Below are 13,507 nucleotides of genomic sequence, written 5' to 3' on the forward strand. Positions count from 1 at the left end.
GAAGCAGACATTGGGGCTGGAGTTCAATGAAGGGGAGCAGGCCCTGTGAGCCCAAAATATTGCCCAAATATCAGGTTACATTTGTTCTGAATTTTTGGATTTGGTCGTACGGTTTTTGGTTTCTTCTTCCTTGCCACAGTCACAATCACCTTCCAGCATCAAACCAGGGTGAGAACCAGGTGGAAAAGTGTGCCTTTTCTGTTGTCCTCTGCTTTGGACCTATGGGGCTCCTTATTTTTGATGAACAAGTTACTTGCCTTCAGTAGCACATTATGTGGTAGAGACTAACTAGCTGCAGATTCCTTACTTTTGAATTCCCTAGCGTCAGCTGCAAATCTGGAATTTTTTGCTGCGAAATACCCAGCGCACGCTCCGCCGGGTGGCGTCATTCAGATCGACCGTGCGTCGTTCAGCTCCACATGGCATCGTCAGTGTAGTTTGAGCAGTCTGATGTCACGGTCACCTAAAAAGGCACCACCCCGGCGCACGTACATCAGTTCTTTTACCCATGAACGTCCAAGCCAGAAGCGCAGTCATGCATAGAACCAACAGTTTGTCTGTGCAAAACTAGGGCCCTGAAAGAGATAAACCCTAACCCTACTAGACAAATCCACAGAATGGATGCATGGGTGGGTGCAAGGAATCTACGGCTAGATAGAGTCTCTACCAGATAATGCGTTACTGAAGGTAAGTAACATCTTCGGATAGCGACTTATAGGTGCAGATTCATTACCTTTGAATAGATACCACAGCCACAACCTCCTGGCGGTAGGCTGCGGATAAATCTCCTTTACACTAAAAAGTCCTGTAGGACCGAAATGGGCAAAGTGTCAATCCCTCCGTACCTGCAAACGTGTGCAAGGGCACCTACCTTGCTGCCTGACAGATATCCAGGACTGGTACGCCCCAAGCTAGTGCAGTGGTAGCAGCTTTGCTCCTGGTAGGATAAGCCCTAAAGCACTCAGAAGGCTGCTTCTTGGCCAATGAGTAGCAGATCTTAATGCCAAGATTGACCCAGCGCGAAATGGTTTGTTTCTGCACTGCCCAACCCTTCTTTGCTCCCACGTACCCCACAAAGAGTTAGTCATCCACCCAGAACTCCTTTGTGCAGTCACGGTAGACCGACAAAGTTCTTTGTGTGTCTAGCCGGTGTAGTCGCTCCTGTTGTTTTGAGGGATGTGGTGGAGTAAAGAAAGTGGGCAGGGTGATGTTCTGACCCAGATAAAATGGGGTCACAACCTTGGGGAGGAAAGAGGCACAAGTTCTGAGTACAACCTTGTCTGGATAGATCATGAGATATGGTGGCTTTGATGACAGAGCTTGCATCTCATTCACTCTCCTGGCAGATGTTTTTGTCACTAAGAAGGCTGTCGTGATAGTGAGCAGCCGGAGGGGACAGTTGTGCAAGGGCTCAAAAGGGAGCACTCATAAGAAATGTGAGGACCAGATTTAAGTCCCATTGGGGCATAACAAAGGGCGTAGAGGGAAAGATATGTATAAGCCCTCTGAGGAATCTATGTGAAACTAAAACTGTAAACTTTGTACTTGTATAGCGCACTACTCACCCGTTAGGGTCTCAAGGCGCTGTACGCATACCGCTGTGGAACCTATCCTGGCTTTTTCCATGTGAGGTGCCCACTCCTGGGCAACCTCCAAGGTGAAGCCAGGCATCCCAGCGCTGTTGGGGCCGTTGTGGAGATTAAGCAAGCTATTGCCCAGAGTTACAGAGTGGGACCCATGAATTAGATTAGGCACCGATGCGAGAATTATCAGGTCCGAGGAAATTGAGCCCAAGACCTGCCGAAGCGGGAATTGTACCCTGGTCCCGGGCCAGATTTCTGCATCAGGGTCTGCCGCTCTAACCATTGAGCCACACTTCTCTTCTATGTGCAATTGGAGATTTGAAAAGAGAAGGCTGATCAGGCAGCCGAAGAAATGCTGATTAGGCAGAAAGATAGCCCTTGAGAGTACCCAAGACAGAACCCTGCTGTGCAAGAGATGGTATAAAGATAAGGATATCAGAAAGCGAAGCAGAAAGAGGACCAACAGACCTTTCTGTACAATAATATACAAAGTGTTTCCAACGGCAGGCATATACCGTTTTAGTGGAGGGACGCCTGGCTGCCAAAATAACTTTACAGACTTCGGGAGGAAGGTCAAAAGCCATCAACTGTCACCACTCAATCTCCACACATGTAGACGCAGAGTTGACAGGTTCGAGTGAAGAACCTTCCCCTGCTGCTGTGACAGAACATCCTCTCGAAGGTGCAACCTGGTTGGAGGATTAATGCTTATTTTTAGAAGCTCGGGATACCAGACTCTCCGAGACCCAATCCGTAGTCACTAGGATTACTTGGGCCCAGTCATTCTTTATCTTCTTGAGAACCTGGACAAAAGTGGTCTGGGCAGAAAGGAGTACAGGAGGTCTGAAATCCACTCACTACAAAAAGTGTCGCTGAACAATTGCCACCTTGGAAACTCCAACTCGCAAAATTGCTGACATTGCTGGTTCCCGGCGGACGCGAACAGATCAAACCAAGGTTCTCCCCACTGCTGAAAGAGTCCTTGCGCCACCTCCGGATGGAAATACCATTTGTGATCCGCAAGGTATTGACAACTTAAGTTTGTCTACCCTGGCCTTCAGAGAACCTGCTAGGTGTTGAACCAATAGGGTTATGCCCTGCTGTTCCAGCTATGTCAAAAGACGCAGAGCCTTTTGAGAGAAGGGTCCACGACCCCACACCACCCGGCTTGTGGCAGTACCACATTGCAGTGGTGTTGTCCATGATCACCTGAACTATCTTCCCTTTTACAACAGGAAGAAATGCTTTTAATGTCAGTCGGATTATCCGGAGCTTCAGTAAATTGATATGGAGTCCAGATTCTACCAGAAACCAGAGACCTCTGATCTTCCCCTCTCCCAGGTGGCCACCCCACCCCAGAAGTGACGCATCTGTCACTACTGTGAGATCTCGCTAGGGAGTGAGGGGAGTCTGCCTATGACCCAATCGCAGTTCACTAACCACCACTGCAGGTCTTTTGCAGTTCCCTCCGAAATCTGAACCGTGTAGGTAAGATTTCCCTGATGCTGCGCCCACTGGAACTTCCAAGGCCTTGAAAGGGGTGAAAAGCAGACTGCTGGCGAGCAGGTGCCGAGAGGCCCAAGGATCTGGCCATAGCTTGAGAGTCCTTGAACCTCTCAAGCGCTCCAAAAAGGCATCAGCCATCGAGGGGCATGTCCATCAGTTTTTGCCTCGATATGCCCTGAAAACCCAGATGTACGAAGCCAGGTGTGGCGTCGAAGGGCCACTGTCTATGAAATCGCTCTGCCCAGCGAGTCAGTCATGTCCAAACCACACCAAATTATAAAGCTGGCTGTGTCTCTCCCACCTTTGACAGCTTGAGTGAGTGTGTCCCATAAGCCCTCCGGGACCTGGGTCAGCACCTGTGCCACCATATCCCATAAAGTATGGGGAAAAATGACCAAATAGAAACAAGGTGTTTACAGACCTCAATGCCAGGGCAGAGGAAAAATACATCTTCCCAAGTTGGTCCAGTCTCTTGGATTCCATATCCGGGGGAGCGTCAGGGACGGCACCATGGGAAGTGGAGGCTTCGACCACCAAGCTCTCTGGGGTGGGGTGTTGGGTGAGGAAACTAGGGTCAGTAGGAGCTGGTCGATGGCAGCGGCCGATTGTCCTATTTACAGGAGCCCCTGTGCTGGGTTTGGGCCATATCCCCAGCAGGACATCAGTGAGAGCTTCGTTGAAGGGTAACATCGGTTCTGATGTGTGAACCCCCGGCTGAAGCATCTCTCTCAGGAGGTTAGTCCTGACCGGCACCATAGGCTGCTCTAGCTACAATACCTCAGCTGCTCTACCCACCACCATAGCATGTGAAGCTCCCGCCTCAGTAGCCACAGAAGGAGGAGAGAGCACGTCAGTATCTGGCTTCGCCTAGAGCTTCATACCAGTCCTGCTCCAAACCACATTCTAAAGCGTCCTCTGGCCCCTCCCATTCCTCACATGTGCCTGGCTGTTTGAAATAAGCCTCAAGCACTGATCTGGGCCGTGTCTGCGCCATCAAAGTCAGAATCGGTGTTGTTCAACTTGTTCCGGCTCTGGATCATCTGGAATGAGGATGGGGCTCGCACCACAGGTGGCCGCCGGCGGTGGGGGAAGCGTTGACGTCAGGAACGACGCCAGAGAAGGCAGACTGGGAGGAACTGACATCGGGACAGACGCCGGAGGAGGCAGACTGAGGAACTGGCGTCGATCTGGTTCTGATATCGGATCCTGAGGGTCCCAAACAGTGCAGAGGCCGAAGCCGCCGGCAATGAACCCAATGCCAGAAGGGTCACCAGCAGGGGCAGCCTGCTCAAATACGAAGCTCATGGCTTTGTAAAATTCTTTTAAGTGAGTGGGGGTGGCTCCGGCTCCGGGATAGGGAGGGAGATGTGAACTCGGCCCTGGCCTCAGCTCTGTGAAACCGTGCTCGGAACGTTGACATTCCTGTGACGCCTTGTTGGCCGGCGGGAGTGGCGAAGTCCGCTTGGACTACTACTTTTTGTGCCTCTTCCCAGAGCTGGAGGAGGAACTCTAAAGAGAAGAGGACTTGGGGTTCCTGGAGCAATTATGCGACCTCCTCCTTGAGCGGGACAGTCCTCCTAGGAGTCGCGCCTACCGACGACGACTGCCGGGCTGCCATGAGCTTCAGAGACCGCTCTCTCAAAGCTTTCGGGGCCATGACCTGGCAGTCGGAGCACGACTTCGAAACGTGGTCTCTGGCAAGGTACCAGAGGCATACCTGATGGGGTTGTCACTGACATGGCACAATGGCAGGTGCCTTACAGCCAGTCTTCCTTGAGGGCATCTCGCACAGCCTGCCAAAAAAGGAAAAGAACTGATGTACGCGTACCGGGGTGGTGCCTTCATAGGGGACTGTGACATCACGTGAAGCTGAACGATGGGTGCGGATCTGAATGATGCCACCCGATGGCACACGCAGGGTATTGCTCAGTGAAAATTCTGGATTCGAAGCAGACACCAGGGAATTCAACTGTAAGGAATCTGCAGCTACAAGTCTCTATCAGATGCTGTTTTCAACTACCTTTTGTTTCAGCGTCAAAGTGCTTTTCAGTGAATTTGATGCCAAAGGTCTCAATTAAGTACTGCTTTGGTCTTGCAGGGGTGTTTTTTTGGTAAGGTATTTGCTCCTTCGTGTGCCCTCAGCTGTAACTGTGTGCGTTGATTCTTTGACATCCAACCCTGATGTCCATGGGAAATCTCTCTCTTTGGCGATTTCTTTGTTGCTGGAAAGTCCAAAAGGCTTAAGTCTGTTCGATTGTGTTGTGGCATTATGTGCGAACCTTTAGCTCCTTCATGTAACTGTTAAGATAAGGGAGAAATTTACACTTGGCACCCCTCCATCTCGTGTAGGTACAAATAGCACGCCTTGTATTGGTCTTTCTGCATGATCATGTAGGGGTTTTCGGCACAAAATCTAAAGAGGGGTATTTTACCACTCTCCGAGGCCTTACTGGAGATTCACCACTAGCACAACTCTCTGACCTCAAAAAACAGAAGAAAAAAAAAAGAAAGTGGTTTTATGAGTTTGTTTTGTTCTCATAACTATTTCCCCCCTCCAGAGTTTTTGCTTGTTGATTAATATGGTAATTTCTGTGCTATACTGGAATTTCTGCAATTTCATCAAAAACACTGGGTTTCTTGACCCAGAGCTGTGGACCTTACTTCCGAACTTAGCGGTGGAAAAAGAAACTTCAGATGGCGTCTACGCGAGAGGGTTTCAGGGGTGCTCTGAAGTCACAGAAGATAGGTGGGCCTAGCTACTGGTGGATGCCCACTTTTAGAGTCCAGCCACTACATGGCAAAATAATAATGCACATCATGTAAATTTGAAAAGATTCATGCTGCAAACATTGTACTATCCTAGACAGTGTCATGCTGTAAGCTTGATCAGATTTCCTTTAAGAAACACAATGAAAAGAAGGAAAAGCAGGAAAATATAATTTAATCAACCAGTTACTTTAGAAAAATGTACACTCCAACAAAAAATATCACTTATTGTACATAAAAAAAAAAATTATGGTCAGACAAAACAAGGAAACAATTTCAGTATATCAAGTGATGCTTTCAATCAGTGTTGGTTTGAAATTGTTTTAAAAGACATGAAATCTAGAGAACTACAAAAAAAAAAATCTCTGCCATTTCATGGATAGATTAAAATATATATATATATATATATATATATATATATATATATATATATATATATATATATATACACACACACACTGTGCCAGTTTTTGTGAGGAGGAACTAAACTCAAAACTGGCAGTGAACAGGGCATCCATGGCTTTCTTAAAGCGTGAACTCTGCAAGTCTTCTTCTAATTCAACTGTTACCATACTGAAGGATACCAGGCTGAATGGAAAACCAACTCCGACGACAACAGCAGTAAACGTAGGTGAGGATAGCTTCCATACTTACTAACTCCCCTGTCTACTGCTGTCTTGCCTTGATGCACATAATGGGGGGAGAGGGCCTCCCCTATACTAAGACATCTTACAGACTGGACATGAGCCATTTAAGCAGCTTGCATGGTCCTTTACAGGTAGTGTTCATAAACAATTTTGTACCAGTATTTCTTCTCAGCAGGAGAGAAGGAACTAAAATAATTCTAAACATCTCTGGGAAGTTTTATGTGAGGTTTTCTAGCCCTCCAAAATTATTATTAAAGCAACATGTTTTTAATATATGGAGACCATACTTTGAAACTGAAACTTTTCAGTCATTCTTTTTGGCACATTTGGCTTCCTTTTAAAAGGAACATTCCAGTGCTTTCATGATACCCACAGTAACAGTTTTTGACCAGCACTGGGAAGAAAGTCTGGCATAACAACCACCACCCTGAACTATATAACAAAAAGGGCCATTTATTTCTTAAGATGATACCACTAAATTGTACGTCAGTTGTCCGAATACTACAATTCCTAGTTTTACAAAACCAAAAGCACCTTTCATTTATTCTGAAAAAAAGGATGATACTTTTAATAAAGGAGCTGCTTTAAAAATACCTCAAGTTGTCAAGGTCGATAACATGAATAAATAGTGTACTTGGCAGTATCTTAAAACACTGAAGCAAAATGTCCCTTGCAGATATTAAGCAGATTGCTACATAAAATCCAAACCAATATGTGAATAAATCTTATTCTTAGCTGCAGATTTCAAGGGTAAGCAGGAATGGATTTCCAAAGTATAAAAATCTACCTTCATGAACGTAATTAGAAAGAGGTAAAAAAATAAGGCACATGGTGCTCTGTATCTGTTCTATTCATGACATGTGAAACATGTTAAGACTCAAGATGGGTGTTCCGGATTAAGGTCTTGATATGCTTGAACAAATCATCTAAAATGATCCAAATTCATCAATCCATCTTTCATACTTCTCAATATCTAGGGCAGATACAGATTTAGAAACTTTTCTTAAAGCCACTTCAAAGTCGTCCATGGTTGTAGGCATGCGCATGTCATCTCTTGAAAGATTTCGAATTTCTTCCGGTGTTAAACCTTCAATACGTCGCCGCATTGCCATCAAAGATGCATCCCTAAATTGAAAGATAAAAAAAATAATCAAACCGTTCTTATAGGTACACATTTTTTCCTTTAAGGGGGAATCTAATGTGCAATAATGTATTTTTTGTGTAAACATTTCATTATAACACTTGGTATGCCTGAGCATTATGTTAGCCAAATTGCAAGTTTTATTCCTAACTTATACAGGCATGTCTACACAAACACACCCAATATTATCTCAATGAAACCTACAAATTAACAACTTCTAACCATCAAGATCTGCTAACAGGTAGTGTTAGCACAGCTTCCAATAAGTATGTAGGATTCCATAGATAGTAACGTATAAAAAAAAAAGTGATTGGTGGAATGCTTGAATTAATCTCAGCCACTGGTAAATACTCAAGCTGCATCAGTGTCTATGGTTACATTTGCACACCATGCCACCTCAGTTTGGACCAAGACATATGCAAATCATTCTTTACTCTGATCTAATGAAAAAATTCCAGCCTGAAGTAGCTGGACAGGTTCTCCCTGAACCAGAACAAAAGAAACTCAGGAGCAGTTTCGCCATAGTTAGGGGTCATCAGCCAGGTATTGCTTGCTTCCAGTGAGTGTGCAAGGGACCCACCTCTAGGCTTAAGCTATACCTGGCAGATGAGGCCTAACTAGGGTGAAACTGGGCCTGGGTTACTTGTGTTCTGGTTCAGAAAGGCTGTCTGGACCATTGCATTTTTAAGTCAGTGTTCAAAGGAACTTTGCTTTAATTCCGGAGGTCCTGGGAAAGAGAATCTCAACTTAGGTAGTAGAAAACAAATGTGTAACCAAATACTGAAAGAATTTCCAGTTCAGCCTCCAAACGCTACTTGGATGATGGCCCATGCATAGTTCATGGAGACTACAATTAGTCGGTCTGATGAGGGTCAGTGGTAATCCAGAACGCAGGGAGATCATATTAAAAAAGCAATTATGAAGTTCAATGGGCTCTCCCCACGTGATGACTAATGCTCTTAGTTCTTATGCTGCCTCCCACAAGGTGATGTAGGTCAGGGATGACAACACTTCGTGGTAGGAACAAAATGACTTCTTAGATGACGTTTAAATTAAAAAAAAAAAAAAAAATCCAACTCTTTTGGAATACTTGACACCCTTAACTATAATGCACTCACTATCCAGCCCCTTCAATGATCTATGCTTTCCACATTCTACCAGCAGCATCCTAACTGCTGGACGGGGTGGGGGGGAAGGGGGCTGGAGTATTGTGGTTGTGTTGGTTATTGGAGACAGAGCTTAAGGACTAAAATATTAGAAGATGTGTGTGTGATATCTATAGCACCAATCAAGCCAAAAAAGGGTTAAGTGCTCTACAGTGTCAAAGGCAGGTGTAAATGTAGTGTGTTTTACAGAGTAGATGCTTTATGGACTTAATGCATTGTGTAACAATGTTAACTGAGTAGCACACAGTCAAGCTGAGAACAAATTCCTGGTCAAAACGTTAATCGTTTTCCTGAGTGAAGTATCCTACAGTAATGCTCAGAGAAATAAAATGGAAGTGCCCATGTAGACACCATAAACATTGCTCTGTTACAAGCAGTTAGAAAACTACATGTATAATAGCACCAGCAGTGCAAGGAGTAGAACTAAAACAATACCTCCTGGGTGCCAATTCTCTTGACTTAGCTAGAGTGAGCACAACAAAGCTTAGCCCACCTAACAGTAGATTCTTTGGACTTGCACCAGAATGTGTTGTGCTGCGCAAATGTTGAGCTGCACGGGTGTCAAGGAAACCGCAGGGGCTTTGCGAGGACTTGTGCTGCAATGTGCCAGCACCACAGACAAGATCCATTAAGTTGGGCCAGTGATAGTACCGAGCTGCATTGGAGATTTCCTGGAGTCCTGGGTCCACATAGGCAGGCTGGATTAAGCAGGGTAACTTTCAGCTGCAAAAGAGTCCTTTGTGCAGCAGAGCAGCATTCACAGCAGGGTAGACCTTCCTGGCAAATTCCATAGGTCCAGAAGTGACCTGAAGAGTTGGGTATGAGGGTCTAACATTCATACCTGGTGCATTCTTTGAATTGGAAAAAGTTTTTTTGAGTTTTTCAAAAAGATGTCTGGAATGTTCTACCTCCCTACCCTGGTACAGCCTGTCTGGGGTCACATTAGGCTAGTGTAAAGTATTTTATGTGCAAGCTGAGTCAGTGCCTTTGAAGTGCAAGTGTGGTAGCTGACATTGCCACACCCTATCAAGTCAGTGATAGCCCATCCTACCGGCACTCAGATACTGTCTAGGAGTAATACACATAGACCAACTACATGTCATGTGACCTAGGAACAGAATGCAGGTAACAAATAGTTTGGACAGGAAAATGCCAACTTTCTGAAAGTGCCATTTTTGAAATTTTGACCCAAAAAAAATTAGACTTTGCCATCAAGGAGGATTTTAAATTCAAACTCCTCAGATGCCAAACATCACTTTTTTACCTGTTCCCGATCAAAAAAGTTAGCAGATATTAAAATATAATATGGTAACCCAATGTTTTGATATGGTAGAGGTGGGCCTCGCAGTGGTGAATAACAAATTTAGAAGTTTTTCACTACCAGGAAATATAAAACTTAAAAGTACACGTCTGACTTTTTAAATACACTGCACCCTGCCCTCTAGGATGTTCAGGGCCTACCCTGTTGGTGACTTACTTATATTAAAAAGGAATGTTTGGGCCTAGCAAAAGGTTTATTTGGACAGGTCGACATGTCAGTATAAAATACAAGTTGCACATACGGACTCTGCAATAGTGGGCCGTGAGACATGCTTGAAGGGTTACTTGAGTGAGTGGCACAATCAGTGTAGCATTTAATTTACAGGCCATGGTCGTAGGTTATACCATTTTACTAAGGATTCATAAGTAAATTAAATAAAGCAATCAGGTTTAAGCCAATTTTCTGTCCTGAGCTGGAATCACCAACTGGGTTTTTGGACGCATTTTAAGATGTGGTTAGTGTTTGTGAGTATATGTATAAACTATAAAAGCAAAATAGCTATCCCACCAATAACACACTAAACTTCTCTGAAATAAACCAGACTTTCCTCCTTTCTCTTTTATTCAGCCCTCTGGCAAATGGAATGAATCATGCCTCGACACTGCCGGACAGCTCTTTCAGGAGTATCAATACCAGCCATTCACCTAATCAATTGCCTTGTATTATATACACATTTCAGGTGTATTTAAAAACATACAGATGCATTATTTTCTGGATAATAATATTGCTGATAAAGCGGTCCAAGATGCAGTGTATAGAACTGCTCTTTAGTAACCAAGGGAATGGCTGAGAAATCATATAGATTTTTTACCTTAAAGCAAGCAGATGACAAACCCATTTTGGCACAAAAATGGTCTAGCAAAATGTCTAAAGCAATTTATATACCAAACATTGAGGAATCAGTCAGGCTCAATAACCAATGTACAAACATCTCTAGATTAAAAAGTACATTGCTATACAGTTAAAGGATTTATATTGAACTACCAAACAGATTGCACAAGTGAGGCTGTGGCAATGACTTAGCATGATTTCGATGAAGGGAACGTATGGTGGACACGTCATTTTTGTGCTTTGTAGTGGTGAAGGCAATTTTTGAACACCAGTATCTAAAGACATTGAAAACAATACAAATATAGCTACACTGCAGTTAATGATATTTCAGTGGATGTACCTGCCAGTATTTTATAAAATATTCTCAGCAATACTTTGTATTGCAAGATAATGGTTGGATCCTAATCCCTTCCTTTCGGAGGCGGCATGTTCTGGTTGGCTGAGGCAATGCCCTAGCCAGGCAGAACCAACCACTTCCGTCAGGGGTGGGTGATTGCACTAACTGTATAACCTGCGCTTAACCCTTGGGTAGCTTGGCACAGAGCAGTCACGCTCATCACAGAGGCAATGTGTAAAGCACTGGCACAGCACAACCACACAATAAGTACACTGAGCAGCACAAACAACACTTCACACGAGATGTAAGAAAAGTTTGTATTCAATAAACGCATGAATTAATACCACATGAACATCATCAGGGCATAAATCACATTCAGAAATACCACTAATAGGACGAGGCCCAACAGTGTTAGTAAAACTCAGCAGTACGTACATGTGAGAAAAGTAATACTTTTCCTCTCCGCACCTACACAAGGTACTAACACTTTGGTATCACAAGACCCACCTCAATTCAATGTAAAACTGCTGTAGGATGCATCCGGGTTCCCAACGATAGCAGCAATGTATACATACAGAGACTATAGCACTTTTGAAATAGCTCTTAGGCCGCACCAGTAAATGTCAATGTCAACCACAGTAGTAAACAACATGCATGGTAATGCTGCTGCGCAGTGAAATCAAGCCCAGACACTCACTTCCACACGCTCACTCTGCACCGCTACGCAGTGGCACAGATGTCAGCCACGCTTGCCTACACTCGCTTCTAGCACTCTAATGCAGCGCCCTGACAACTGGCAGGAGAGGTGTAAATAAGCTTGCAGACCCCTCTTCGACCCAAACCTCCCTCCACACTCCAACCAAATCGCACCCAGTCTGAGTTAGAAATGACAACTTTTCACTTGATACTAGGCCACTTGTGGACAGTGGTTACACATAGTCAAGATCTCAGGGCAAAGATATGTGGGAAGGAGAGAATGGCAGATCAGGTAACAGTCAGCAAATGGGGGTTTGGTGCCCATTCGGGATGTTCACTCAGGGGTCTCCACATCGGCCTTCTGGCATGGGCCTGGTCTACAATGCACAGGGAGAGAGTGTAGCCTTAGGACACTGTTCACAGTGGCGGCCAACACTTCACTTTACAAGATGGTTAGCATTTCGGCACCTCCCAGGACAGGAGGCACCAAGTCTGGGGCGCGGTGACTTAAACCGCCCCAGGCATCCTGATTGCACACAAAGAGTTTACCGAGGTCCGTGCTCTCCTGGTATGGGCACAAGGTCTGGTTTGAGATGACCTGAATCGCACCAGACACTTCCGAACACAGATGCAAAGTGCTCCATGCAGGGCCTCCCTTGGATGAGGCCAAACATCTGGTGCTCAATAACTTGAGTTGCAGCAGACAATTCTGCTTACACGCAGGAAGTTACCACTAGCGTGCCTCGCTGGAATGAGGAACGTTTGATGCACAATGCCCTGAGTCGCACCAGACAAATCCGGTTCACACACACGAATACACCAGTAGAGCGGTATCGCACAAAGTAGAATGTGGCACTTCACCCCCACCTCTGAGTGTCGCAACCTGTGACACGGACACTGCTAACAATGAGCATGCAGTTGCTTGTCTCACAAAAGATATGAGGCACACTCGACAACAGAGGGCCACATGATGTCCCGCAGCCAGTAATCTGTTCACTACCAACTAAACGTTTATAACTGACATGGCCTAACGTTGAATCTGGGCTGTACTTGGCAGCTCCCGCGTCAGGCAAATCCGGTCTCCAGGTCCCATGCTTAGTTCAACGCTTACACTGTGGAATCCAGCAGACTAAGTAGACGTGTAGGAGGTCAACGCTCTCCAGACGACATCGTAGACCGTGTAGGTCCCTAACAGGAGGTCATTAATGTCCTTCAGATCGCCATGCAGAACAGGGGGAAGCCAAGAAGCCCTTGGAGAGCACACTTCAGAGTGTCACACTGCAGCAAGCAGTGTGCCCATGCCAACCACGCTGCAGGAAGGGTGTGCAATCCCTTCCCGGGACAGTAAATACTACTGTGCAGAACAGATTCCTCTGGCAGAGTGCACCACATAGTATGGGAACTCTGGCCTGCACTCCTAGAAGTGTATCTCTAAATTGCTGAAATGTGATTCCCCCTAGTTATATGAAATGGGCCTTTTAGGGGAGACAGCTGTAGTTCAAAGGGAAGTCCT

At 45.3% G+C, this 13,507-nt stretch overlaps 1 protein-coding gene across 1 annotated transcript in view; it reads right to left on the bottom strand.

The window, feature by feature from the left end:
- Positions 1 to 6,012: 6,012 nt before the first annotated feature.
- KATNA1 (katanin catalytic subunit A1) overlaps positions 6,013 to 13,507 on the bottom strand; it is a 158,462-nt gene continuing 150,967 nt past the window's right edge. Inside the window, exon 11 of the mRNA XM_069235280.1 lies at positions 6,013 to 7,627. Within this exon, the coding sequence (XP_069091381.1) occupies positions 7,429 to 7,627 (199 nt within the window). The 3' untranslated portion in view covers positions 6,013 to 7,428. The remainder of the gene's footprint in view (positions 7,628 to 13,507) is intronic.

This window comes from Pleurodeles waltl, chromosome 5 (assembly GCF_031143425.1).
Source record: "Pleurodeles waltl isolate 20211129_DDA chromosome 5, aPleWal1.hap1.20221129, whole genome shotgun sequence".
Taxonomy (NCBI): domain Eukaryota; kingdom Metazoa; phylum Chordata; class Amphibia; order Caudata; family Salamandridae; genus Pleurodeles; species Pleurodeles waltl.